Below are 26,834 nucleotides of genomic sequence, written 5' to 3' on the forward strand. Positions count from 1 at the left end.
ATCAGTGGACGTGCGCGAATCATTGATTTTTTGGGGCTGACCTGCAAAATCCCTCCCCAACCCCAACCCCAGAAGTTCATTTCAAAGCTCAACTGATTTTTTTAGGTTGTTCTCAACAAAACAAAAACAAAAACAAAAAAATTCATTTGGGTCAAAGTTTCAAACAGCGATTCAAATGGACATTTTCTAAATAAAATGCCGATTTGAAATGGTTAGTTTAGAAAATGTCCAAAATATCCTATTATTTTTCCTAGTGTTTTTCCAGACAAAACTATTTGCTGAACTTGACCCAACTTTTCGATGCTTTTAAAAAAAACGTTTTTTCGGGGAATTTACTATTTGCTGAAAAAATATTGCTGAGCTCTATGCATCACATCAGCTGGTGCAGCCTAGGCAGTCTGCACTGCTTTGATTCATGTTCCAATTGGACTTTCCACTACTGAGGCCCGTCTTCTGTCTGCACAACCCAGGGGACAGATGAATCAAGCCTTTAATGACACACAATTTTAGACCCAAGACCAATTTCCTAAACCACCATGCTTTGTAAAGCAATTATCAGTTTCTCCTCAGGAGTTGTCACTGCCCATTCTGCTGTGGCTTCACTGCTATTGTTATGTGAGCTAGTTGTGACCTTGCTCAGGTAAGTCTACAAGGGCTGCAATCACACCTCCTAAATGCAGGGTAGACATACCCTTGGTTGCCAGAGGGGGCTACAGCTCATTTCAGGGAAATCTCATGGAGGGAAATTTGGACAGTGCTTGCTTTGGCCACTCCTGGTTCCAGCCAGTATCAGGAGACCCTCGTCTTCATGAGCACTGCCGATCACTGAAAATATTTTATAGTCAAGACTGGCCTTTTCAAAAGCCAATACTGTGTCAAGCCCATTCCAGAAACATAGGAAGATTTTCCTAGCCCTTGTCAGCTAGAGGCTGGTTTATGCCCTGAAGCACAAGGGCTTATATCCCTCATATGTTCTAATCCCATCTAATGTCACTGTGGATGTTCTCATTACACATATAAATGTCTAATCCTAAAGCTAACAGCCAGAAGTTGCTGGCGTTTTGCATAGGAGCAGCCTACCTTGCACTAAGATTGCTGCTGCATAACTACCAAGTGACTCCTGCCTGGTAATAGGAGAGAGGTCTAAGAGAACGTCTACACTGTAATTAAAAGCCTGCGGCTGGTCCATGCCAGCTAACTTGGGCTCACTGGGATTGGGTTAAGAAGCTCTGCAGGGTCCTAGAGCCAGGGCTCCAGCCCAGGTCCAAACATCTACACCACAAACAGCCCTGCAAGCCCAAGCCTTGCAAGCCCGAGCCAGCTGGATAGGCCAGCCACTGGTGCCTATCTACAGTGTAGACATACCCTTAGAGGCGAGTGGGTAGCTAAGCACTTCATTTCCAGGAAGAGAGAGAGACTGCAGGAAGAGAAAGGATCGTCTTCTGGTTAAAGCAGCTGAATGCTGCCCTGGAGAACTGGATTGTATCCCTGCCTCTGACACAGAGTTCCTATGTGATGCTAGACAAATTTTTTACAAGTGATCATTAATTGTGAGTTCCTCATTTTCAGAATGCCCGACTTGAGCCCCTGAGGTCTGACTTGTAGAAGTGCTGAGCGCTCATAGCTGTGACTGAAGCCAATGGGAGCTGGGCTCTGCCAAATACAGTGCTACGTAATGCTAAGGACTCTGAAAAATCAGTAATTCTGTCTCCGGAGCAGGATTTGAATAGCATGCAGGAAATTAGGCCCAGGGCCACACGTTGGAGAATGAGGAAACAACAAAATATTGAACAGATGTTCACTCAGTGAGCACCATCTTCCCTGTGCACTGAATGAAGCAGGGCCCTGTGCAAAAAATAGGATGTGATCATGTAGTTAAAGACTGTATTGTAATGCATACACACATGGGGGCTGAGTTAAGGTTGCAGAGGCATCCTTAATTCTGGCATTTCCTAACTTTGGAGTGCTTGACTTTGCAACCTTAACAACATTTTTTCAACTTAGGGTTTTTTTGTTTGTTTTTTTAAACAAAATTTCATACTTTTTTTAATAAAAGCAAACTGACAATCCCCCAGAAATTCCATCACATGGAACCATTTTGTCTCCCTCGTGGGTCATCAGTGGAGCTGGCACCATTAACTCCACTGCAGAGAACTCTGCCACTTGGGTCTTAAACTGGGAACTATCAGGCAAGCTTAACTTTGGGCATCGCTACCTGTGCTACCTATCATTTTTAGCTCTTTGCCCAATCTAATTTTAAATGCTTCAAGGGATGACAGAGCTTCCAATTCTCCCCCTCGAGAAGTATGTAGGTTGATAAGCACAGGGATGATGTACAGATGCACCATGCTTATGGAGCTTCCTCGCTCTCTGTGTTTAATTAGTGGTCTTACATTAATTAAGAGATCTGTAAATAAAATCAACCCATGCCCCATCTTCTGTTTTGTCAAAGCATCTTCCTGCCCCCTGCTTTCCTTGCTCAGATTAGTCCCATGGGCTGATAAAGTCTCATACTTCCCCTCCAAGGGAAGTCACACCTGTTTGCATCTGTCACTGCTGTTTATCATTCCTGTAGCTCTCGTTAAACTTTCTGTTCCTGGGACAGCAGGAGCAGGCCATGTGACCTGTTGCTGTGTCAGCGGGGGACGACGGTGTCAGGGAGGGTTTGTCAGTGATTGCACTTTGAAGAAATCGATCTGATCTGTTTTGAATTTGCCCTCAAGCACTGTTCTTTCTTGTTATTTCAGAGCCTCTGTGACAGGAAAGCTAGATCTGAATATCTGATGCATTGTTTGGCACTCAACTACTATGTATAAATTCTAGAGGTGGTTGAATCCTATTCATCAGACTGAGCTGAGGCTTATCAGCTCATAATCCATCCCTGCTTTCTGTGCATGTATTTGTAAGTGCTCAGCCAGTAGTTTGGACTAATCCTTTTCAGATGATGGGTGCTTTGCAAGTTATTCGTTCCAACTATTTGCTGGATTCCCGACGTGCCATTGCCCATGTGGATTTGTTTCTGCTCCTTGCGTGGATTATTTGAACCAGCAATATACGGAAGAACGAATCACGCACTACAGTGTGAATTCATTCAGCTTGCAGGAGTTGCAAATATTTTCACGGGTGCCAGAGAACGTTGGTGCCCAACAAGGAAGCTGACCTCACACAGAGAATGGTTTATTCACAAATCTGGTGTTTCCTTTCGATAACCAGCTTTAATAATTTCTCCAGGCCACATCCTAAATTCATTCCTCTCTCTTTACACAAGCCAAACTATCAATGATTTCAAATGGAGTCTGCCCACGTCAGCCTGAAGGAATAGCCAAGGAAGAACTGCAGGATTTGGCCCTGAGGTGCAGATCTTGGGACCAAACCGGTGTCTAGGCAACACCCACTAAGACGCCGTGCAGTCAACATGGCCTGACTGTTATTTTTTATGTAGCCTAGAACGTTCCAGAGGTTCCCACATTTCTTCACAGAGTGGGTGCCATCTTAACAGAGAGATTGCCATGGGGCGTTTCCTCTCCCAGTCACCCACCTGGGGACCCCTCCCCTCCCACTGAGCTCACATCCCAACCCAGCGGGCGCCACAGCAATTACTCAGGTGGGAAGTGACCTTAGGAAAGTCATATATTTTTAGCTTTGTATGTTGTAATGCACAGCTGGAACCAGATGCCCAGCTAGTGTGAAATGACCCAGCCCCGCTGTCTGGAGTGGCGCTACACTGGGACCCCAGCCGAGAAGCGACACCTCCCATTGTAACACGGCTTGGCTTGCCGTTGATGGTGCAATTGCAGTGCTGCATTAGTGCCATTTATCTGTGCCCAGGTGCACGTCTTGCCCCATTCGCCATGGCGATAGAGGGCCACAGGGTCAGTGGTAGTAGTGGACGGGGGGACGGGGGGTGGGGGGGAGGGAGAGCAGTGCAGAAGGGTGTGTCCTGCTGCGTTCCATGGACCCAGCACTGCACCACCCGGGTTAGGGAAGAGGGCGGGAAGAGCAGGGTTAATACGGCCCCAGCTGCACCTGGCAAGTGGCAGCAGCCACTGCTCTGCTCAGACCGCGTGGCCAGCGCAGGTCACAGGCAGAGGGGGCGATCCCGCAGTCCCCCCCCGGGTTTATCTCACACACCACATGCTGGAGGCCCAGCTCCAGCAGCGCTGCTCTTGTAGGCAGGTGGGCACAGACAAAGATACATGGCCCTTCCAAGGTGAACTGACTTTGGGGCTGGTGACCTCCTGGTCTCAACTCTGTTTCTACTTCTTGGTGCCTGGGTAGGGTTGTTCTGTGCTAAATGGTCATGTCCACCCCATAGCCTTCCCAGTTCAGCACCTAGCTGCGGGCTGGGGGAAACCGATCCCGTGAATCGGACTCTGGGTCAAAGGTCTGGATGCTCTCCCAGTTCTTCGCTGCTTGTCTCTGTGTAAAGGAACACCTGGGACATCGGGGGACAGGCCTGGGCTCCCAAACCAGGGTCACTCGTATGTCATTTACAATTGCTGCCCGCTGCTATTGCCTTCCACTCCGGCTAGGGAGTGTAAGTGGCTGGCAGAGGCCTAGCGGTGCAGAGTGTGGTTAACTGGGGGGGCGACAGGGGGCTCTTCGCTCACGAGGTTCTGACTTGATCACATTTCATCGCTTTTCCCCTCCAGCTGTTTAACAGCCCTGTGGAGGGAAGGGGCGGCAGCAGCAGGAAAAACTCCTTCCATCGCTGTGCCTGAGCCGGGTCTTAGAAGTGGGAGGGGAGCTCAGTCAGATGAAGAAACAGCTACTTCCTGCCAGCCCAGGGCTCAGAGAACAATCAACAGCGGGGGCTTGTACTTAGGGCATCTTTCATCCTGAAGTACTTTACCACCCCCATACCCAGGCAACCTATCACGTGCCACTAAAATGCAGCCACCTCTGGGGTGAGGTAGGGCAGCAGCGAATGCCTGTGAAGTGCTTTGATCAGACAAAGCACTAGCTAAGCGCTATCATCATGAAGTGTAACTGGCACATGTCGACCCCCTTGGGAGCCCTAGGAAATTCAAGCTGTCTGGTTTATATTTAAAGCACTGATTGCCAGCATCACAGGACGGCTTTGCCGGGAGGGGGGTCGAGAATTAGATTCAGTCTCTAATTAAAGGTTTGCTCCTCATTTGAATTTCAGATACCAGCTTTAATTTTAGAAACTTTCCCAGGCAGCAGAGCGGCTTGCCTTAGTGAACATGCACCTGGATCCCCCTGAGACTGGCTCCGGCTGACGACCCATCACTGTCAGAGCACAGAGTCAGGGGGCAGCAGCTGAGTCTCTCTGCATGGGCCTACACTACAGCCAGGAGCCATCCCCTAGTGTCCAGCCCAAGCAGCTGGGCTAGGCCTGGGGGAGAAACCTGGGGTTCGTAGGGCGAGGAGGAGGAATCTGCCCCAGTCTGTGGGAGGGAGGCGCCCTAATGGCTGGAGTAGCCTAGCAGTTCTCATCTGCAGGAGGAAGCGCAGGAAGGCCATGCCCTCCCCACCATGCTGTACAGGGAGTGCCCGCCACCCCAAGCGGGGCTCTGCAGTGTGCAGTGCATACCCTCTCTGCAATGCAGAGCCATCCTATGCACTCTAGTTCTGCTTCCTGGGTGACGGCGGACATGGGGTTGCACTGGGCACTAAGTGGACCCTCTCAGAAATTGCCTGGTGTAACAGAACAGCATAGCACTGGCTCTTAGGGACCGTAACCAGTTACTGCTAGGGAGCCCAGCTGGCTCAGCCAGAGAGACAGCACTTGCTACAGTCATATGTCTGGAGTTATGCTCATTCTAAAGATCCCAAGGCATCTTGTAATCACGCTCCAACAGCCAGTGCTCCTGCCCCACAGCGCCCCCTTCTGGGAGAAGATGGACTGGAGAAACTGGGAGCTTTCCCCCCACAGCCAGTGCTGCTGCCCTGCCCTCTAAAGTGCCCCCTGCTGGGAGAGGCTGGGGCTGGAATAGCTGGGAGCTCCCCCACAGTCCTGTGTAAGGGGTATAGAGCATAAATATGTCTTGAATAATTACTAAATATTAATTCCTCCTGGCCATCAGAGAAGCTATCCACCTCTGTTTATCTCAAAATAGGATCCACCTAGGAAGTAAAGACAATAAGAAAATGATTTTGTCTAAGGACCCACAAATCATCCAAGGTTAGGAGTTACACTCCCCAAGAAACAGACTAAAACGGCTCAATGCGACTACTGTTACTCACCTACGCAAGAATCTCTCATAATCTGCATATGGATAAAACCTCTTTCTCCCTCCCAACCTAGCTAAAAAGAACTCCAAATAAGTTACCAAGAAGGCTCACACCCTGCTTTCCTAGCAAAGCAGCCCATTGCATACTGAAGCCCTGTCTACACTGGCAAGTTTCTGCACAGTAAAGCAGCTTTCTGCATTGTAACTCCTGAGGTGTACAAGCCACTTAGTGTGCAGAAACTGTGCAGTTGTAGCGCTTTAAAAAAAACAGCCCGACGAGAGGCGTAGAGCTTTCTGCGCTGCGGTGCCAGTGTAGACACTGTGGTGATTACAGCGCTGCGATTGGCCTCCAGGAGGTGTCCCACAATGCCTGTTCTCACCTGTCTGGTCATCAGTTTGAACTCTACTGCCCTGCCCTCAGGTGACTAACCGTCATCCCCACCCCATAATTTCCTTTGGAATTTTGAAAGTCCCCTTCTTGTTTGTTTGGTGATGCATGCAATGGTCTCAGCACATCTTTCCAGGTGGCCATGCCTACTCCACGCATCAGGCGATCTCCCGCTTGGAGCAATGCCAAGCTGCTGGACCTCATCAGCATTTGGGGAGAGGAGGCTGTCCAGTCCCAGCTGCGCTCCAACCGTAGGAATGATGATACCTACGGACAGATTTCACGATGCATGACAGAAAGGGGCTATGACCGGGACACATTGCAGTGCAGGGTCAAAGTGAAGGAGCTGCAGAACGCCTACCACATGGCGTGAGAGGCAAACCGCCGCTCCGGTGCTGCGCCCACGAGCTGCCAGTTCTACAAAGAGCTGGATGCGATACTCGGCGGTGACCCCACCTCCACTGCTAAGACAACTGTGGATACTTCGGTGGATACATGCCAATCAAGAGTGGATTGAGCCAGGAGGAGGAAATCTTGGATGAGGATGTGGCGGCAGAGGGGGACCCAAAGGCAGAGGATGACTCAGAGGTCAGAGATGCATGCAGCCAGGAGCTCTTTTCTACCCCGGAGGAGGCTAGCCAGTCACAGCTGTTGGATGTTGGCAAAGTGCAAACAGGAGAGGAGGCCCCTGGTACGTGGATCTGATTTTGGGAATCGCTGAAGCAAGTTGTTGGGGGCAGGAAAGTTGCAGAAAGCAGGCTTGTCTCCCACCACATGCCTAGTCTGAGTGGCGGAACAGGCTGTTGACAGACTCCCTCACTTCACAGGAATCTCCCTCAGAGATCTCCAGGAAATTCTCATGGAGATACTGGGCAATCTGCTGCCGCAGGTTCTTTGGCAGAGCTGCTTTGTTTCTTGCCCCATTAACGGTAACTTTCCTGCACCACTGTGCCATCACGGGGGGTGGGGTGGGGGACCATTGCTGTACACAGGTGAACCGCATAGGGGCCAGGGTGAAAGCCACAGTCTTGGAGAAGACCCTCCCTTGATTCCCTGCTCACCCGCACCAGCGAGATATCTTCAATAATGATCACATCCTGTGGAAAGTGTGGGGACAGGAATGATTATCAGGCCCCTCCTACAGTGCTGGCTCTCCCCAGGAGCCATGTGCCCAGTGTACAGCAGGGTCCAGGAAGACTGATTTACCCTGCCCCTGCGGCTACTCACCATTTTGGAGATCTTGTGGCTCATGTGTGCTTGCCTGGGGTCAGCCAGTTAGTGACAGGTGTGAGAGTACTGGCTGTGTTTTAAATCACTGAATCAGTGTTCTGTGTGTTGCAAACAATACTGCTTCTGTAAAACGCTGCATTTAAACTTCACAGAGATGACCTTGGGAGCCTAGCCTCGCTCTTTGTTATCGGTGGCTGAACGGCAACGCAGAATTAGAAAGCGGCCAAGAAGAACTAAGGAGGACTTTCTGCGTGATGTTATGATGCACTCCACCACCAAGAAACAGGAATTGAAGGAGTGGTGGGACAGCGGGAAGAGAGACTGAAAGAAGAACGCAGGACGCCAGAATGAAGCCACAGAGCGGCTTTTAAAGTTATGGAGTGCCAAGCGGACACACTCCAGGCGATACTAGCTCTTCAAACCGAGCTGCTCTGCTCCCACCCTCCCCTGCAGCCACTGTTGCAAAACTCTTTCCCATGCTCCCCCCCAGACACCGCCAACACACTCTTATCAACCTCCTGGCTCCAGTCTATATCCGCAGCATTCCACTCCTCCCCCTCACAGTCCAGCACTGTGGACTCCCTCTACCCTCTACCCACTGCACTCAACACCCATCCCTCTGCAGTTTGGCCCTGCTGAAGTACAGTACCCGCTGCATTGTACTCCAAAGGAAAAGGTTGGATATGATCCCTGGACATATACAAATCTTTAGCTGTCTCGGGACCCCTACTCCTCCTGGGACCTTCCCTTCCCCTGTCCCCCTCACTGTTGATGTGTTTTTTGGTTTGACTCTCTCCTCCAGTTGTTGTTTTTTAATAAAAGAATTGTGCCGGTTTGAAACCAATCCTTATTCTATTAACTGAAAGCAAAAAGAGCCCTGCAAAGCAACATACAATTATGTTAAACCCACATATTGCATCATCTGCACCAATCCCTCCTAGTATTACAGGCACTGCACTCCTGAGCATAGCAACAAATATTAGTGGCTTTCAGCTTCAAATTGCTGTCTCAAGGCATCCCTGATCCTTATGGCCCTGCGCTGCGCCCCTCTAATAGCCCTGGTCTCTGGCTGTTCAAACTCAGCTTCCAGGCGCTGAGTCTCTGCGGTCCAGCCCTGAGTGAAGCTTTCACCCTTCCCCTCACAAATATTATGGAGCATACAGCACGCAGCTATAAGCATAGGAATATTGTCATCGGCCAGGTCCCGCTTCCCATAGAGGCAGCGCCAGCGGGCTTTTAAACGGTCAAAAGCACACTCAACAGTCAATCTGCACTTGCTCAGCCTCCTTGCTGCTGTCAAGTTGCCCCATGTATGGCTTCATAAGCCACAGCATTGAGAGGTAGGCGGGGTCTCCCAGGATCATAATGGGCATTTTGACTTCCCCTACGGTGATCTTCTGGTCAGGGAAGAAAGTCCCTGCTTGCAGCTTCCTGAACAGGCCAGTGTTCCGAAAGATGTGTACGTCATGCACCTTTCCGGACCAGCCTGCGTTAATGTCTGTGAAATGCCCACGGTGATCGACTAGCGCCTGGAGAACCATTGAGAAATACCCCTTGCGATTAATGTACTGGGTAGGTAGGTGGTCTGGTGCCAGAATTGGAATATGCATGCCATCTATTGCCCCTCTGCAGCTAGGGAAGCCTATTTGTGCAAAGCCATCCACAATGTCACGCACGTTGCCCAGAGTCACGGTCTTTCGGAGCAGGATGATATTAATGGCCCTGCACACTTCCATCAACATGAGTCCAACGGTCGACTTTCCCTCTCCGAACTGGTTAGCGACCAATTGGTGGCAGTCTGGAGTAGCCAGCTTCCAGAGTGCAATCGACAGGCGCTTCTCCAATGACAGGACAGCTCTCATTCTTGTGTCCTTGCACTGTAGGGCCGATCTCATCACACAGTCCCATGAATGTGGCTTTCCTCATCCAAAAGTTCTGCAGCCACTGCTCGTCATCCCAGACGTGTATGACGATGTGATCCCACCACTCGGTGCTTGTTTCCCAAACCCAAAAGCAGCATTCCACTGTGGTCAGCACCTCCATGAATCCCACAAATAATCTCGTGTCGTAGCTACTACGCGTGGCAAGATCAATGTTGCCTTTGTAGTTTAAGGAATAACTCCACTGCCACTCGTGACGTGTTAGTCAGAGTAAGCAGCATACTGGTGAGCAGTTTGGGATCCATTCCTGTAGCCCGAAGAGGCAGGGCGCGCAGTACACAAACCATTGAAAAATGTCGCCAAATGTGGACGGAAGCACAGGGATTTCTGGGATGCAAAGCAATGCATCACAGGTCATTGGGACAGGATCCAGAATGCATGCAACCCCCTCCGCCTTCCCACAAATCTTAGCAGCAGAAGAGAAAGAGGTGCTCTGTGGGATAGCTGCCCAGAGTGCACTGCTCCGAATACCACTGCAAGTGCCGCAAGTGTGAACACATTATTGCACAGGCAGCTGACATTGTGAACGCACAACAGCGGTTTCCTTTCAGTGTTCTCTGAGCAGCGCTCTAACTGCCAGCGCTGTAACATTGCCACTGTAGAAGTGCCCTGATAGTTGATCCAAAGATGGGTGAGGAAGCTGCAAATTAAACAAACTATGCATAACTGGCTGTGAGACTGAAGGTCAAATAGGGCAAACTGGCTGTTACCCTAAGAAACTCAAACCACATGTTTTCACCCCAAATTATCAACTGTACATTTGTTTTCCTAATAAATCAAATACACCACGGATAATCTGTTTTGTCCTATCAATACGTTTTTTACTCTGAATTAGAAGCTGCACGTTTATCTGCTCTGTGAATCAGGTAAACTCGCTCTTTATAGATGGATAATATCTCTTGTTCTATTGCAAGCCCTAAATAATGTGAAATGCTCATATAAAATCAAAGCCTGTATCCACCAAATTTAAAGGCTTAGAATGGATTTTGTTTGTTTCCTTGGTAAATGATTGCTGCACTCTAGGAGTCATAGGCACAAACAAAAAGGTGGAAAGATATAATCACCTAACCACAGTATAACTTGGAATTATTAAAAGAAATTGCTTAAAAAGGGGGAAATTTCAATTAACAACATGGGCTAATACTGAACTTAAATCCCTGAACTGAATCGAACTAAAAAGCCTCCGATAAGGATTGAAGAAATTTATTATTCACCCGCACCATCTACTTGATACCAACAGAAGTGGCAGAGAAACTGAAAGGGGTATAAGCTGAGCACTCATGTGGCAACGGGCCAACGGAAATCCAAGGATGCCCCCTTCCAATGAGCCCAGGATTTAGGGTATATAAATCTGAGGTCACCACGAGGGACCCCAGACTTGACTGAATCCCTGCATTGCAACAGACTCCTGGACCAGCGACGTGGAACGGACTCTCCCGACAACCCAGGGTTAACCAGATAAGAAGTGGTGAGATTTCATGTCAAAGATTGTATTCCTCCTTTATGTATACATAAATAACTGAAGGGTACCTTGTTCAGTCTAGACTCTCCAGTGAGACATCAAGTAACCATATTTTAGATTTTAACTCATGCTCTATGTATGAGCTCCTTTATAAACCCAAGCAAACTGGCCTAAGAGAGATTTGAACCATAACTTCAAGTAATTGCTTTTGATATTCTAAACTTGTCCCTCATCCCCAATCCATTCATATAGCAGGGAGCACACTCTTAAAAGTGCCTTACAGACATGTACATTCTGACTCCTTGGAGAAATGTTAGAAGGGTGATAAATTTGTTAGGTACTAAAGAACTGATGATCCTAAGCAAATGTGATAAAAAATCTTAGTAATTTGCATCGTTCCTTGGTAAAACTGCTGAGCCTCAACCCTACTCTGTGACAACTGCTTGCAAGGCTGTATTGGGGTGTGTAGAACATAACTGGAACATTGGTTCTGTCTACACTTGATTGGTGAACTGTTGGTTGTATACTAATGTGGTTCTCAGTGAAGTAATAAATTGCTGTTTGGTTAAGAATAACCCAGTGTCCTGATTTGAGAAATACTGTTCAAGTTAAAAGTTGACCTAAGAAGAACCTAGTGTTAAGTTGGTAAGCTAGTGGCCCCTGGACTCGATAAAAAGAGGTTCTCCTATTAGATTCCATTCTAATATCACACACATCAAATTAGCAATTTGTTAGATTTCAGCATTAAAATCTAAAAAGTACCTCGGCAAAGTCATAATATTGACCCCTATCCACGTTAATACCTGTCTCATTCTCTACAGCACCCCCTGCTGGGAGAGGTTGGGACTGAAGTAGCTGGCAGTTCTCCCACAGCCAGTGCTCCTGCCCCTGCCCCTGCCACGCAATGAGTCCAGCTATTAAAACTAGGAACTTGCCATGAGTTCCCAGACCTAGTAGTCAAACACCTGTATTGATATGAACCCGAGTGAACTAGGTCCTGTTCCCCTGTCTGGGATAAGTTTGCCATGTAAAAGGTCGTGCTCCTGCCAACAGCTGCCACAGGAGCAGGTTCCATGCATTGTATCAGAGTGGGTCAGGCAGAGTAGAGCGTCAGCCCAGGCCCACCCCCTACCTGTGACTATTGGAGGATGCAGGGATTATACTCACATATTCCGTGTCTGCCTTGGAGTCGTAGTATTCAATATCCTCCTCCTGCAGAGAAAAGGTAAAAGCTCCAGTTAGTGCTATGCACAGCCCTGGCTGGCAGGCCCACACCACCCCAAACGCTCGCAGAGGTTGTTCAGTCCCCTGCCTCCCCACTGGCCAGGTTCCTGGAAACAAGGTTCAGAAGGAGGTTCCCGAGAGAAAAATGGGAGCTTTAAAACAAACCCCATGCCTGAGCCGTGGCAGTGACCATCAGATGGGTCCAGCTTCCCCTTCCTCCATCCCCTTGCACTTTATTTCTTTCTGTTTCTAAGGCCTGGTCTACACTAGGCTTTTATGTCGAATTTAGCGCCGTTATATCGAATTAACCCTGCACCCGTCCACACCAGGAAGCCATTTAGTTCGACATAGAGCTCTCTTTAAATCGATTTCTGTAATCCTCCCCAACGAGAGGAGTAGCGCTAAATTCGAAATGGCCATATCGAATTAGGCTAGGTGTGGATGGAAATCGACGCTAATAGCTCCGGGAGCTATCCCACAGTGCACCACTCTGTTGACGCTCTGGACAGCAGTCCGAGCTCGGATGCTCTGACCAGCCACACCCCGGGAAAATTTGAATTCCTTTTCCTGTCTGGGCAGTTTGAAGCGCAGTTTCTGTTTGGACACCGTGGCGAGCTCAGCAGCAGTGGCAGCAGTGGCAACGATGCAGAGCTCTCCAGCAGAGATGGCCGTGCAATCCAATAGAAAGAGGGCCCCAGCATGGACGGATCGGGAAGTCTTGGATCTCATCGCTGTGTGGGGAGATGAGTCCGTGCTTTCCGAGCTGCGCTCCAAAAGACGGAATGCAAAGACCTATGAGAAGATCTCTAAAGCCATGGCAGAGAGAGGCTACAGCCGGGATGCAACGCAGTGCCGCGTGAAAATCAAGGAGCTGAGACAAGGCTACCAGAAGACCAAAGAGGCAAACGGACGCTCTGGATCCCAGCCCCACACATCCCGTTTCTACGAGGCACTGCATTCCATCCTAGGTGCGGCCGCCACCACTACCCCACCCCTGACCGTGGACTCTGAGGATGGGATATTGTCCGCGGCCGGTTCCTCCGACATGTTAGCGGACGGGGAAGATGAAGAAGGAGATGAGGAGGACGAGGCAGTCGACAGCGCTGGCACCGCTGATTTCCCCGACAGCCAGGAGCTCTTCATCACCCTGACCGAGATCCCCTACCAACCGTCCCCCGCCGTTACCCCAGACACAGATTCAGGGGAAGGATCAAGCAGTAAGTGTTTTAAATATCTAAACATTTATTTACAACATAACTGGCATATTTAAAATATTAACAGTAGCTAAAGTGCTTTAAAACATGTAAACATTTATTTGCAACAAAACAGGAAGATTGAAAATATTAACAGTGGGTAAAGTGCTTCAAAACATGTAAACAGGAAAGTCAAACAAAAGGGGAATCAGTGCAAAGTGTGTCATGATTAGTCTGTCTTTGGGCGCCTCAATATATAGTCCGAACCATTTTCAAAAAATTGCACAATGTCCGCTTCATGATTATAGTGCCCAAAACCCTGCAGTCATTTGTCCCTCCAAGGGCACCTAAGCCAAGAACTGGTCAATGTAACCGGGGATAGAGGCGACATTCTCCGGGGAGAACTCCTCATACACCTCCTGCAGGTGTTTTTCCAGCCTCATCAGCAGGTTCCTGGGCAGGGAGAGCTTATTAGGCCCCCCGTGGTAGGACACGTTTCCCTGCCACAACGCCAGCAGGTACTCCGGGATCATGGCCTTGCAGAGCAGCGCAGCAAATGGCCCCGGTTTCTGCAGGCTGTCCCTGAGCATCTTCTCCTTCTGGCTCTCCGAGACCTTCAGGAGGGTGATGTCTGGCATGACTCCCTGCTGTGAATTAGGTAGGGGAAAGTTAGTATTGGGACTGCTTGCCCGTCCCTTTACAGAACTGCAACCGCCGGTTTACAGCCAGGCGGTTTACAGCCGCGAGGGGGTGGGACAGGGCCAGAGTTCATGCTTGCAGGATTGCTGCCAGCAGAGACTCGCATTGCTTTCTATGTGAAAGGAGGCCAGTGCCACTCTTAAAGTTTTAAGCGGCCACAAGTCTACGGCTTACCATGTTTGCCAGCTAGACAAAGTCCGGTGTCCAGCCCTGCTCCTCAGCTCGCCACAGCAAGACCGCAGGCACTGTAGGCGAGGGCCGAAAATTCGACCTTGTCCTCAGTGCGCGTGTGATAGGTGCTCTGCATGGTCTTGTTCACAGAGAAAGACTATGTTCTCTGTTCACAGATACATTGCTCTGTCTCAGGAATTCACTCCCTTTTTCCAATTCCCACAGCCACATCTGCCCAGAGGCTAGCGCACATTAGGAGGAGGAAGAAGAGGACACGGGAAGACATGTTTGCTGAACTAATGGCATGCTCCCGAGCACAGGCAGCCCAGCAGACACAGTGGAGGGAGAACTTGTCCCAAATGCACCGGGCAAACATTGAACGGGAGGAGAGGTGGCGACAGGAGGACAGGCAGGCTACTCAAACGCTGCTTGGACTAATGAGGGAGCAAACGGACACGCTCCGCCGCCTTGTGGATGTTCTGCAGGACCGGAGGCAGGAGGAGAGAGCCCCGCTGCAGTCTCTCTGTAACTGCCCTGCCCCGCCACCAAGTCCCATACCCCCCTCACCCAAAGTCCAAACACGGAGGGGTGGAAGGGGCCGTGAAAAATTTCACTCCACCCCTGCGGACTGCTCTACCACTAGAAGGCTCTCATTCCCCAAAATTTGAAAAGTCCTTTCCTACCCGCCTCACACAAGAACCCGTCCAAGTTTCACCCCCCCGTTCCATGTGCGGTTGTTAATAAAGAATACGTTTCTGTTCATTTCTGTTTCCATCCTCTTCTTTTGGAGGGGAGTCTGTCTGAAGGGGGGGAAGGGGCTTGGTCATTGGACAGGACAGTCACCTTTAGCAGGGGGCAGGTGCAGCAGCAGGGCACATATACAGTGCAGTGACTAGTTATCCTGGTCAGTCTGGGAGGTGGTTTTCATGTTCTGTGTGGTGGGGGGGGTGGTGTTGCTCTGTGACTTGGTGGCGGGGGAGGGCAGTTACAGATCTTATGCAGCGGTCCTTACCCTGGATCACAGAGCCGCGCAGCAGGGGATCTGTAACCCTCCTCCCCCTGCAAGACAGTCACATAGCCGACACATACACGCAGTCCCGGCCAGGAGGGCTGGCAGGCTCCGTTGAAACAACCAGTCCACCACCGCGGAGCCTGTCATTCCTGGAGTTTAGAAGCATCATTTGCATCACAACACTAAACCCGCCCCCCGCCACAGTCTGCGTCCCAGGTTTAAAACATTCCCGCGAAAACAGTAATAAAGACAATGGTGTCCATTAACAAAACAGAACAGATTTTATTTTTTGGGAAGGGGGTGAAGGGGGTATGTGATTGGAGAGGATAGTCGACGGCAACTGGGTAAAGAAACGGGGGCAAGTTCTGCTTCTGTGTCCACAAACTTAAAAGTCACTGGGTACCCTGCTCAGCCTTGAAACTGGCTTTCAAAGCCTCCCGGATGCACAGCGCGTCCCGCTGGGCTCTTCTAATCGCCCGGCTGTCTGGCTGGGCGTAATCAGCAGCCAGGCTATTTGCCTCAACCTCCCACCCCGCCATAAAGGTCTCCCCCTTGCTCTCACACAGATTGTGGAGCACACAGCAAGCTGCAATAACGATGGGGATATTGGTTTCGCTGAGATCACAGCGAGTCAGTAAGCTTCTCCATCTCCCCTTGAGACGGCCAAAAGCACACTCCACCACCATTCTGCACTTGCTCAGCCGGTAGTTGAAGAGTTCTTTTTCAGTGTCCAGGGCGCCAGTATAGGGCTTCATGAGCCAGGGCATTAGCGGATAGGCTGGGTCCCCGAGGATCACTGTAGGCATCTCCACATCCCCAACAGTTATCTTGTGGTCCGGGAAGTAAATACCTTCCTGCAGCCGTCTAAACAGACCAGAGTTCCTGAACACGCGAGCGTCATGAACCTTGCCCGGCCATCCGACGTAGATGTTTGTAAACCGTCCCCGATGGTCCACCAGTGCTTGCAGCACCATTGAAAAGTAGCCCTTTCGGTTGATGTACTGGCTGGCCTGGTGGCCCGGTCCCAGGATAGGGATGTGAGTCCCATCTATAGCCCCACCGCAGTTTGGGAATCCCATCGCGGCGAAGCCATCTATGATGGCCTGCGCGTTTCCCAGGGTCACTACCTTTGACAGCAGTACCTTGACGATTGCCTTGGCTACTTGCATGACAACAACCCCCACGGTAGATTTGCCCACGCCAAAGTGGTTCGCGACTGACCGGTAGCTGTCCGGCGTTGCAAGCTTCCAGAGTGCTATGGCCACTCGCTTCTGGACAGTCAGGGCTGCTCGCATGCGGGTGTCCTTGCGCTTCAGGGCAGGGGACAGCAAGTCACAAAGTTCCAGGAAAGTCCCCTTCCGCATGCGAAAGTTTCGCAGCCACTGGGATTCATCCCAGACCTGAAGCACTATGCGGTCCCACCAGTCCGTGCTTGTTTCCCGGGCCCAGAATCGCCGTTCAACAAAATCCACATGCCCCATTGCCACCGTGATGTCCTGGGCGCTGGGGCTCGTGGTTTCTGACAGCTCTGTGCTACTCTCCGACTTCAGGCCCTCACGGCGGTGCCGTAGCCTCCTCGCCTGATTTCTCTGCATCTGCCTCTGGGAAAGGTGTATGATAAGCTGCGAGGCGTTGAGAACGGCCACAACTGCAGCGATGGTCGCAGCGGGATCCATGATCGCAGTGCTGTGGCGTCCGCGCTGTCACTGATCTAAAAGTGCGCGAACTGATTTCCCGCCGGCGCTTTCAGGGAGGGAGGGAGGGAGGGCGGTAGTGACTGACGGATGACGACAGTTACCCAAAAGCACCCTGGCCACATTTTTTTACCCAGAAGGCATTGGGGGCTCGACCCAGAATTCCAATGGGCAGCGGGGACTGCGGGAACTGTGGGATAGCTGCCCACAGTGCACTGCTTCCAATGTCGACGCTTTCCCTGGTAGTGTGGACTGACAAAGTCGAATTACTGTCCTTAGTGTGGACACACACGTTCGACTTTCTAATATCGATTGCACATATTCGATTTAACTAAAATCGAACTACTCTCGTAGTGTAGACATACCCTAAGAGTCGGTGTTAATTGTAGCACTTGCTTCACCATCTCTGCCTTGATGATGTCAGAGTGGGGGATATGACATCACGGCCTACCACCTCTCCTCCTGCCTGACCATCACAATCTCAGTGGCATCTAAGTGCATCATCACAGTGAGGTTGTGATGTCACTGATCATCACCTCTCCTGCTTGGTGACATCATGATGCATCATCATGGGGGGGGCTTGGTGACATCTCAGTGCCTTGTCCAAGAAGAGGCTGTGATGTCACAGCCCCAAAGAACGTTACTTTACATCAACCACAAGTTAGTGAGCCATCTGCAGGAATCATTGGGAGGAATCTATAGAGAGTATAGAGACACAAGGAAGAAAGGAGAGCAGCAGTGTACGGATGCTGGACTTCAGAAAAGCAGACTTTGACTCCCTCAGGGAACTGATGGGCGGGATCCCCTGGGAGAATAACATGAGGGACAAAGGAGTCCAGGAGAGCTGGCTGTATTTTAAAGAATCCTTATTGAGGTTGCAGGAACAAACCATCCCGATGTGTAGAAAGAATAGTAAATATGGCAGGCGACCAGCTTGGCTTAACAGTGAAATCCTTGCTGATCTTAAACACAAAAAAGAAGCTTACAAGAAGTGGAAGATTGGACAAATGACCAGTGTTGTGGAAAAAGTCACCCATGCATCATTTTGATCAGAGACTCAAGCTTGAGGCCTGTTTATTTAATACATACCAACGTGTTGGGGATAGCAGCCAGATACTGCTCCCCCGATACAAGCATGCAAAGCCTTTTTAAAGTTACAAACCACAAACAGATTACACGCTGTTCCAGTAATGATAACCATATCAGGAATAGGAGAGTTAGGGTCTTTCCGTACTTTCCGGCACTCTTTTGCAATCTTTCCAGAACTGGGTGCAAATTGAGTTAAGGACTTCTTGGTGGTTTCCGACAATGTCATTTCTTTGCCTTATATGGGGTGCCCGTTACACGGATGTTCCAGGCAGGGTACAGTTACATAATGGGGTGCTTATGCAATTGGAGTAGGGGAAGGCATGGTTACACAAAAGGGGTAAGGGGAGGCATGATTAGTCATTTTAGCTGATTGCTTTATGCTTATTGCGTCACACAAGCGGTTATTATATTTTAACAGTCATAGGCACACACTATTATTCCTGTTGCTGGGGCTTCTTATCCCTCTTCTCCCCGGCCCCCCTCCCTCCTCCGGTCATACCCTTGACTATTACTGTTAGGAAGCACAACACTTAGCTTGGTTCAGGCTTGGGCCTGTTAGCCGCTGGGCGGGCCCAGGCCAAGCAGGAAAGCCTATAGTAATAGGGCTAGCTTAATTTTGCCCCACACCAGAGAGGAGTATAAATATATTGCTCAGGCATGCAGGAGTGAAATCAGGAAGGCCAAATCACACTTAGAGTTGCAGCTAGCAAGAGATGTTAAGAGTAACAAGAAGGGTTTCTTCAGGTATGTTAGCAACAAGAAGAAAGTCAAGGAAAGTGTGGGCCCCTTACTGAATGAGGGAGGCAACCTAGTGATAGAGGATGTGGAAAAAGCTAATGAACTCAATGCTTTTTTTGCCTCTGTCTTCACGAACAAGGTCAGCTCCCAGACTGCTTCACTGGGCAGCACAGCATGGGGAGGAGGTGACCAGCCCTCTGTGGAGAAAGAAGTGGTTCAGGACTATTTAGAAAAGCTGGATGAGCACAAATCCATGGGGCCGGATGTGCTGCATCCGAGAGTGCTAAAGGACTTGGCGGATGTGATTGCAGAGCCATTGGCCATTATCTTTGAAAACTCATGGCAATCAGGGGAGGTCCCGGATGACTGGAAAATGGCTAATATAGTGCCCATCTTTAAAAAAGGGAAGAAGGAGGATAACTACAGGTCAGTCAGCCTCACCTCAGTCCCTGGAAAAATCATGGAGCAGGTCCTCAAGGAATCAATTCTGAAGCACTTAGAGGAGAGGAAAGTGATCAGGAACAGTCAGCATGGATTCACCAAGGGCAAGTCATGTCTGACTAACCTAACTGCCTTCTATGAGGAGATAACTGGGTATGTGGATGGGGGGAAAGCAATGGATGTGTTATTCCTTGACTTTAGCAAAGCTTTTGATACGGTCTCCCACAGTATTCTTGCCAGCAAGTTAAAGAAGTATGGGCTGGATGAATGGACTGTAAGGTGGATAGAAAGCTGGCTAGATGGACGAGCACAATGGGTAGTGATCAATGGCTCCATGTCTAGTTGGCAGCCGGTATCAAGCGGAGTGCCCCAAGGGTCGGTACTGGGGCCGGTTTTGTTCAACATCTTCATTAATGATCTGGAGGATGGCATGGACTGCACTCTCAGCAAATTTGCAGACGATACTAAACTGGGAGGAGTGGTAGATATGCTGGAGGGTAGGGATAGGATAGAGAGGGACCTAGACAAATGAGAGGATTGGACCAAAAGAAACCTGATGAGGTTCAACAAGGACAAGTGCAGAGTCCTGTACTTAGGATGGAAGAATCCCATGCACTGCTACAGACTAGGGACCGAATGGCTAGGCAGCAGTTCTGCAGAAAAGGAACTACGGGTTACAGTGGACGAGAAGCTGGATATGAGTCAACAGTGTGCCCTTGTTGCCAAGAAGGCTAATGGCATTTTGGGCTGTATATGTAGGGGCACTGCCAGCAGATCGAGGGACGTGATCATTCCCCTCTATTCAGCATAGGTGAGGCCTCATCTGGAGTACTATGTCCAGTTTTGGGCCCTACTCTACAAGAAGGATGTGGAAAAATTGGAAAGAGTCCAGCGAAGGGCAACAAAAATGATTAGGGGGCTGGAACACAGGACTTATGAGGAGAGGCTGAGGAAACTGGGATTGTTTAATCTGCAGAAGAGAAGAATGAGGGGGGATTTGATAGCTGCTTTCAACTACCTGAAAGGGGGTTCCAAAGAGGTTGGATCTAGACTGTTCTCAGTGGTAGCAGGTGACAGAACAAGGAGTAATGGTCTCAAGTTGCAGTGGGGGAGGTTTAGGTTGGATATTAGGAAAAACTTTTTCACTAAGAGGATGGTGAAGCACTGGAATGGGTTACCTAGGGAGGTGGTGGAATCTTCTTCCTTAGAGGTTTTTAAGGTCAGGCTTGACGAAGCCCTGGCTGCGATGATTTAGTTGGGGATTGGTCCTGCTTTGAGCAGGGGGTTGGACTAGATGATCTCCTGAGGTCCCTTCCAACCCTGATATTCTATGATTCTATCTTGTAGGAAATCAGACTAGATCAGTGGTTCTCAAACTTTTTTTCCGCAGACCACTTGAAAATTGCTGAGGGTCTCGGTGGACCACTTAATAATCTTTCCAAACATTGTTTGTACCGTTAGCTAACTACTGTAAAGCACTTTGGATAAAAGTGCTATATAAAAAAAACCCTTAATAATAATTAATGTTTTTTGTTCTACATATAAAAGCACACAACTCATATTTTAATCACTAGTCTTAACTTTCTAATGTGATGGATGTGCCCTCTCTCCCCCACTGCAGCAGCCCCCGAGCTGGGGCTGGGAAGGAGGGGGTCTCTCCCCAGCCCAGAGCTGAGGCTGGGAAGGAGGGCCATCTCTCCTCGGCAGCTGCAGCCCTGGAGCTGGGGAAAGTCTCCTCTTTCTCTAGCCGCCGCATCCCTGCAAGTCCCAAATTCCCCCCATTCCCTCCACTAATTAGGTGGGTGGCCCTTCATTCTCTTGTGTGCGGCTACCCAGGCACTCACCTTAGAGGGAACTATATGTGGATCACCTGAATGGAGCTCACGGACCACCGGTGGACTGCGGATCACAGTTTGAGAACCCCTGTACTAAATGATCACAATGCTTCTCTGTTATCAGAGGTGGTCGTGGTGGTGTTGGGGGAAGGCTGGAAATGCCATGAGCCCCGCCCGCCCCTTCACCTCCAGTAGCAGCAGAAGCAAACAAACAGCCTGAAAAATAAAAAGCAGCTTCACCATTCCCTTGGAGAAATCCATGTAATTAATTTGGGGTATTTAGAAACCATTTATGCAGAAAGGTCTGCTCTGATTCCTCGTCCCGCGTGCTAGGACATGCGGCAGCTGATAAAATTCATAAAGAGAAAGGCAATTCAGAGAGCAGTAATACTGTCAAAATAGAATTTTATATTCCCTCCAAAGGGGTAATTAAAGGGCAGAGGGAGACTATTCTGGATGCAGGAATACAGCAGCAGTGGCAGCGCGCTCAGTGCTAACATGGCTGCCATTCAATCAGCCGCTACACAAAGACAGCTTTCTCTCCTGGAGCTGTGTCAGTGCTGATGGGATTTTATTATTATTCCTATTATTATTTAAAGGGAAAAATGATCCGTGCTGAGAAGAGCAGCTCAGGCAAGGAACCTGCAAGGATCTCAGTTCACTGCAATACCACGCGCCCGGCTCAGCAAACGGGTTCAGGTCAAGCTCAGGGACATGGCTATACAGGTGTGCAGACATGGCTGAAGGGGTTAACTACCAAATGTGTGTACACTGGCCTGTTGTTCTGTTCCACAGGGAAGTTGTAGGCAAGAGCCGGTGTGGGGAACAACTTGTCTGCAGCCAGTTAGGGATTTCAGGATGGACAGGTGTGAAACCCCACAAACCAGCCACAGTGCTGTGAGCCTGTGCCCTCACCGCCACCCCCTGAGTCTCTGATTGGCAGCAGGGGTTGAGCAAGCAGGAGAAACTAGTTAGAGAGAGGGATGGCAAGAAATTCTGTCCCGATGGCCTGTTGCAAGCCTCCTGTGAAGAAGAGGTGACGACTGGCACTGGGGGCTGGATGCACAGTGCCCCTTGGGTCTCTGGCAGTGTGGAGCAGCGAGAGTGCCAGCAGCTGCTGCAGGGACCCAGGAGTCTGATAATTGGCGCGCTGGGCTAGGGGAACAAGCCCTGGGAGCAGCCTGGTCTCATAAGCCTGCATTGCCGGTAAGGATCAGCCAGAGCTCAAAGGGAAGGGAGCTGCTGCTGATGGGGAGTGTTTGTTACTGATAATGGCATTGGAGTGATTCCTGCCTCCCCAAAGGCCATAGGGGGGCTCTCCACCACAGGGCAAGAGAGGGAGGCTGAGCAAGGGGAGCCTCTGACGGAGAATAGCAACAGTGATGGGCGTGTGAAAGACACCTCGTGGCCATCGCTAAGGGGCTCATAGACAGGCATGGTTCCATAAAGCTGTGGGCCAAATCCTGCCCCCTCAGGTGTGATGGGAGCCCAGAGGGTATATGGAGCCTCTGAATCACCCAGGGTAGCCATGCAGCAGCAGGACACGATTCCTACCGAACATGCACTAAACCCCGTGGAGAGACGCATGCTGCCCCAAGCAGGCCGGCTGGCATATGTACTCAGTTCCCAGTGAGCTATGCCATGGTGCGCAGTGTACATTAGCCCAGGGCACACCAGCTGGCTCTGTGCTAGCAAGATGGCCCTGGAAACATGCACAGTCAGCACTGCTCCACTTCCCCTTGTGTCTCCCAGCAGCAAGGGCCGGGCTTGGGCAGTATAATACTGCAGATAGAATATGACAACCAAGACCAAAGCTATAGACCTTACTTCATTGCACAGGAAGGGGTGTAATGAATCAGGTGACCAGACCAGCACCCCAAGATTAATGTATGGTGCGGTCAGTCCTAGGGGCTGTCTGGATATGGACAAAGCTAAGAGTCACCCACTGACTATAAACAAAAACATGGTTTTCTGTAAAGATGTTGTTTTCATCATAGCAATTCTGGTATACACAGTGGCCAAGATGTTCAAAGTGACCAGTGATTTGGGGGGGTCCAATTTGAGACATCTTAAAGAGGCCTGGTTTGCAGAGGGTGGATGCTTGGTGCTTTCTGAAAAACAGCTCTCTGTAAGGTGTCTCCAGTGGGTCGTCCCAAATCACAGGTCACTTTGGAAAATCTTGGCCAATGTCGGGCATTTACAAGCTTTGCATATACTAAACAGGAGCTACTTCCTCCATTGCACCCGCCTATAGGGTGGAACCTGGAAGCTTTCAGACAAGGCCAACAATGCACAGCAGTTTAGGACAGGAAGTGAAAAAGAAGGTCAAACATTCAACAGAAAGTGAAGGGGGAAATTCAGGAAGGCAGAATGTAATGATGTGGTTTGAGATCTTCAGCGACTAAAGGGGCCAAGGCTATAGGTAGGAGGAGGCAATCTGTATAACATCCTGCCCTATAGCATCACGCCAGGGCACTGGTTCAGTGCTCATGCAATGGGAAGAGTGAAATGCCGGCTGTGCAAACTTGTGGTCATTGAGAGAGAAATCCACAGCAAGCCTACAAGCCAGGTTCCCCTTGGCCACACTCTTAGTTCACATACCTCACTCTTTTCAGGGTGCATTGCTGTTTTGTCTTTAACTCATCCATGCATAAAAAACACTGAAAAATTGTCTGTCTGCCTCTTAGGGTATGTCTGTACTGCAATCACAGGGTGTCACTGCAGCTCGTAGCTTTAATCTAGCTAGCTCAGGACCCACAACAGCGAAGCTGTGGCAGCATGGGCTCCAGAGGGGCTGTATAAACCCACCTGGAACCCTAGGTAATTACTTGCAGAGCTAGCCCAGGCTGTAGCAGCTTCACTGCTCCGGGACCCAACCTAGCTTGATTAAAGCTAATTTGGGTACGTCAGCTCGAGCTGCATTCACACTCTGTGACTGCAGTATAGACATATCCTTAGGAATGAACTGCACCTACATGGCTACAAAATCTCTTCTCCCATCCCTCTCCCTCCACCCTTCCCTTCCAGTCTGATAGGTAATGTTTCTCAGCTGACAACAACTCTTCTTGGCTACATCACCACCACTGTAACCAACTCATGTCTTCCTAAGACTTCACAGCTGTCCCTATGCTACAGCCATAGCCACTTGGCTGCACACCTGAGACACGGGTCCCTTAGGACACAAACTATCCCAGCCAGATCAGTTGCTTAGCACCTGTTACATATCCCCTGGAGCTGTTTCCTTCGCACAGATGGATTTTGTTATTGGCCAAGAGTTTGCATCTGGTGAGTTAATTCAACTCCCCGTGATGCCGTCAGTATTACCACCTCTGTCATGCTGATCTCATTAGGAACGTAAGCAAGGAACAGAGAGATACTAACCCTTCTTTGGAGTTATCCTTAGACAAAAATCTGCTCAGCTAAAGTGCTTTCCTGTTTCTTCTCTGGATCGTTAAGACCCAAGCTAACAGCATGCTCAAGCTTAAAGAGATCTGGGCAAATTACATAGGCATAGAGTGGAAGAACAATCAATGGGGAGACGCCTGGCAGCTGGTTAGAAAGGAACACAACACGTAAGGCATAAGCTAATCTGTGACGTTCACCATCACATGTACCTTCCTCTGCACAGATCAGAGAGTGTTCAGTCAGGAGAAGCCTGACTCCCAGGGATGCGTATCCCACAATGGTTCCCCAGTGCATTTGCAACAATCTAGTCCAACACTAGAGATCTGGAAAGAGATGGTTGGGTTTGGACCACACTGTGCCCATGCTCATATGGGCAGAGGCAGCAGAAAACTCATAGAGCTGGGATCCCAACCATGGGACTCAGGATACATACTCAGGAAACAGGGCCGGCTCCAGGATTTTTGCCGCCCCAAGCAGCAAAAAGAAAAAAGTGGAAAAAAAAAAAAAGCCGCGATCGCTATCTGCTCTACCGCCGCCGCTTCAGTCTTCGGCGGCAATTTGGCGGCGGGTCCTTCGCTCCCAGAGGGAGTGAGGGACCCGCTGCCGAATTGCCGCAGAAGAGCTGGACATGCCGCCCCTCTCCGTTGGCCGCCCCAAGCACCTGCTTGCTGGGCTGGTGCCCGGAGCCGGCCCTGTCAGGAAAGAGGCAAGGCAAGAGGTGCAGGGGGTACCACAAAGGGCTTCTCCAGCTCACGCAACACACAATGACTAATAACTTACTCGCTCTCTGGGCCTGCCCCATCTTGAGAGTGATGGAGCGGACAAACCCACACTGGGTCAGGGAAGGAAGGGGTTAATGATCTGTCTGGGAGATGGGGTCTGAAACTGTCTCTGTGTTTATACAGCTCCTTGCACACTGAGGTCCTGGTCCATGACTAGGGCTCCTAGGCGTTACCGCCTCTTAGGGGTTTTATCCTGCCACCTGTCACCGTAGTCTCTGGGCTCCTTCCACATACAACGGAAAGCAGTAGTAAAAGCCCTCGTGGACTTCATGAAGTCTCTGTCTCTCTCCTTTTTCGGGGTCAAAACTCTTCTTGGGGTATTTTTGTTTGATTAGTTATTTCAGATTTTTAAAAATTTGTGTTTATTTTTAATTTTGGGGAGTGGGAGGTGAGGGTTGCGTAGGTGGGGTGGTTAGTATGGTGAGTGTAAACCTTGCTATAGTGGAAAGACTTTTGCAAAGAGGAAGGTTTCACAGCATCTCCAGACGACCATCAGACTCTGGATTCACCTAACCCAGAAGTTCTCGAACTGTGGTGGTCCGCGAGCTCCATTCAAGTGGTCCGCGGATAGTTCCCTCTAAGGCAGTGGGTCTCAAAATTTTTTACCGGTGACCCCTTTCACATCGCAAGCCTCTGAGTGCGACCCCCCTAATAAATGAAACACCCTTTTTAATATATTTAACACCATTATAAATGCTGGAGGCAAGCGGGGTTTGGGGTGGAGGTTGATAACTCATGACCCCCCATGTAATGACCTCACGACCCCCTGAGGGGTCCCAACCCCCAGTTTGAGAACCCCTTGGCGGCTGCACACGAGAGAATGAAGGCCACCCATGCAGGCGTGGCTCCACTAATTAGGTGCCTGGACCCTGGAGAAGATGCACATGTAAGGTGAGGTGGTGGCCTTGGTGGGAATAGGGAGTAGGTGGGAGGGGGCAGTGGGGTGAGAAGAGGGGGTCGGGGGAATTTGGGACATGCAGGGCTGCGGCGGCCAGAGAAAGAAGCGACTTTCCCCAGCTCCAGGGCTGCGGCTGCTGGGGAGAGACCCCCCCTCCTTCCCAGCCCCAGCTCGGGGGCTGCCGTGGAGGAGGAGAGAGTGCCATCCATTGCATTAGAAAGGTAAGACTACTGATATTAAAATATGAGTTGTGTGCTTTTATTTGTAGAACAAAAAAATGTTAATTATTACGGTTTTTTTTATATAGCGCTTTTATCCCAAGCACTTTACAATAGTTAGCTAACGGTACAAACAACATTTGGAAAGATCATTAAGTGGTCCGCAGAGACCATCAGCAATTTTCAAGTGGTCTGCAAAAAAAAAAAAATTTGAGAAC

At 49.9% G+C, this 26,834-nt stretch overlaps 1 protein-coding gene across 1 annotated transcript in view; it reads right to left on the reverse strand.

The window, feature by feature from the left end:
* Nucleotides 1-26,834, reverse strand: part of CACNA2D2 (calcium voltage-gated channel auxiliary subunit alpha2delta 2) — a 585,144-nt gene that overhangs the window by 179,981 nt on the left and 378,329 nt on the right. Inside the window, exon 5 of the mRNA XM_026657031.2 lies at nucleotides 12,385-12,429. Coding sequence (XP_026512816.1) covers nucleotides 12,385-12,429 — 45 coding nt within the window. The remainder of the gene's footprint in view (nucleotides 1-12,384; nucleotides 12,430-26,834) is intronic.

Source organism: Terrapene carolina, unplaced genomic scaffold, assembly GCF_002925995.2.
Source record: "Terrapene carolina triunguis isolate 2854851 unplaced genomic scaffold, T_m_triunguis-2.0 Scaffold235, whole genome shotgun sequence".
NCBI lineage: Eukaryota > Metazoa > Chordata > Testudines > Emydidae > Terrapene > Terrapene triunguis.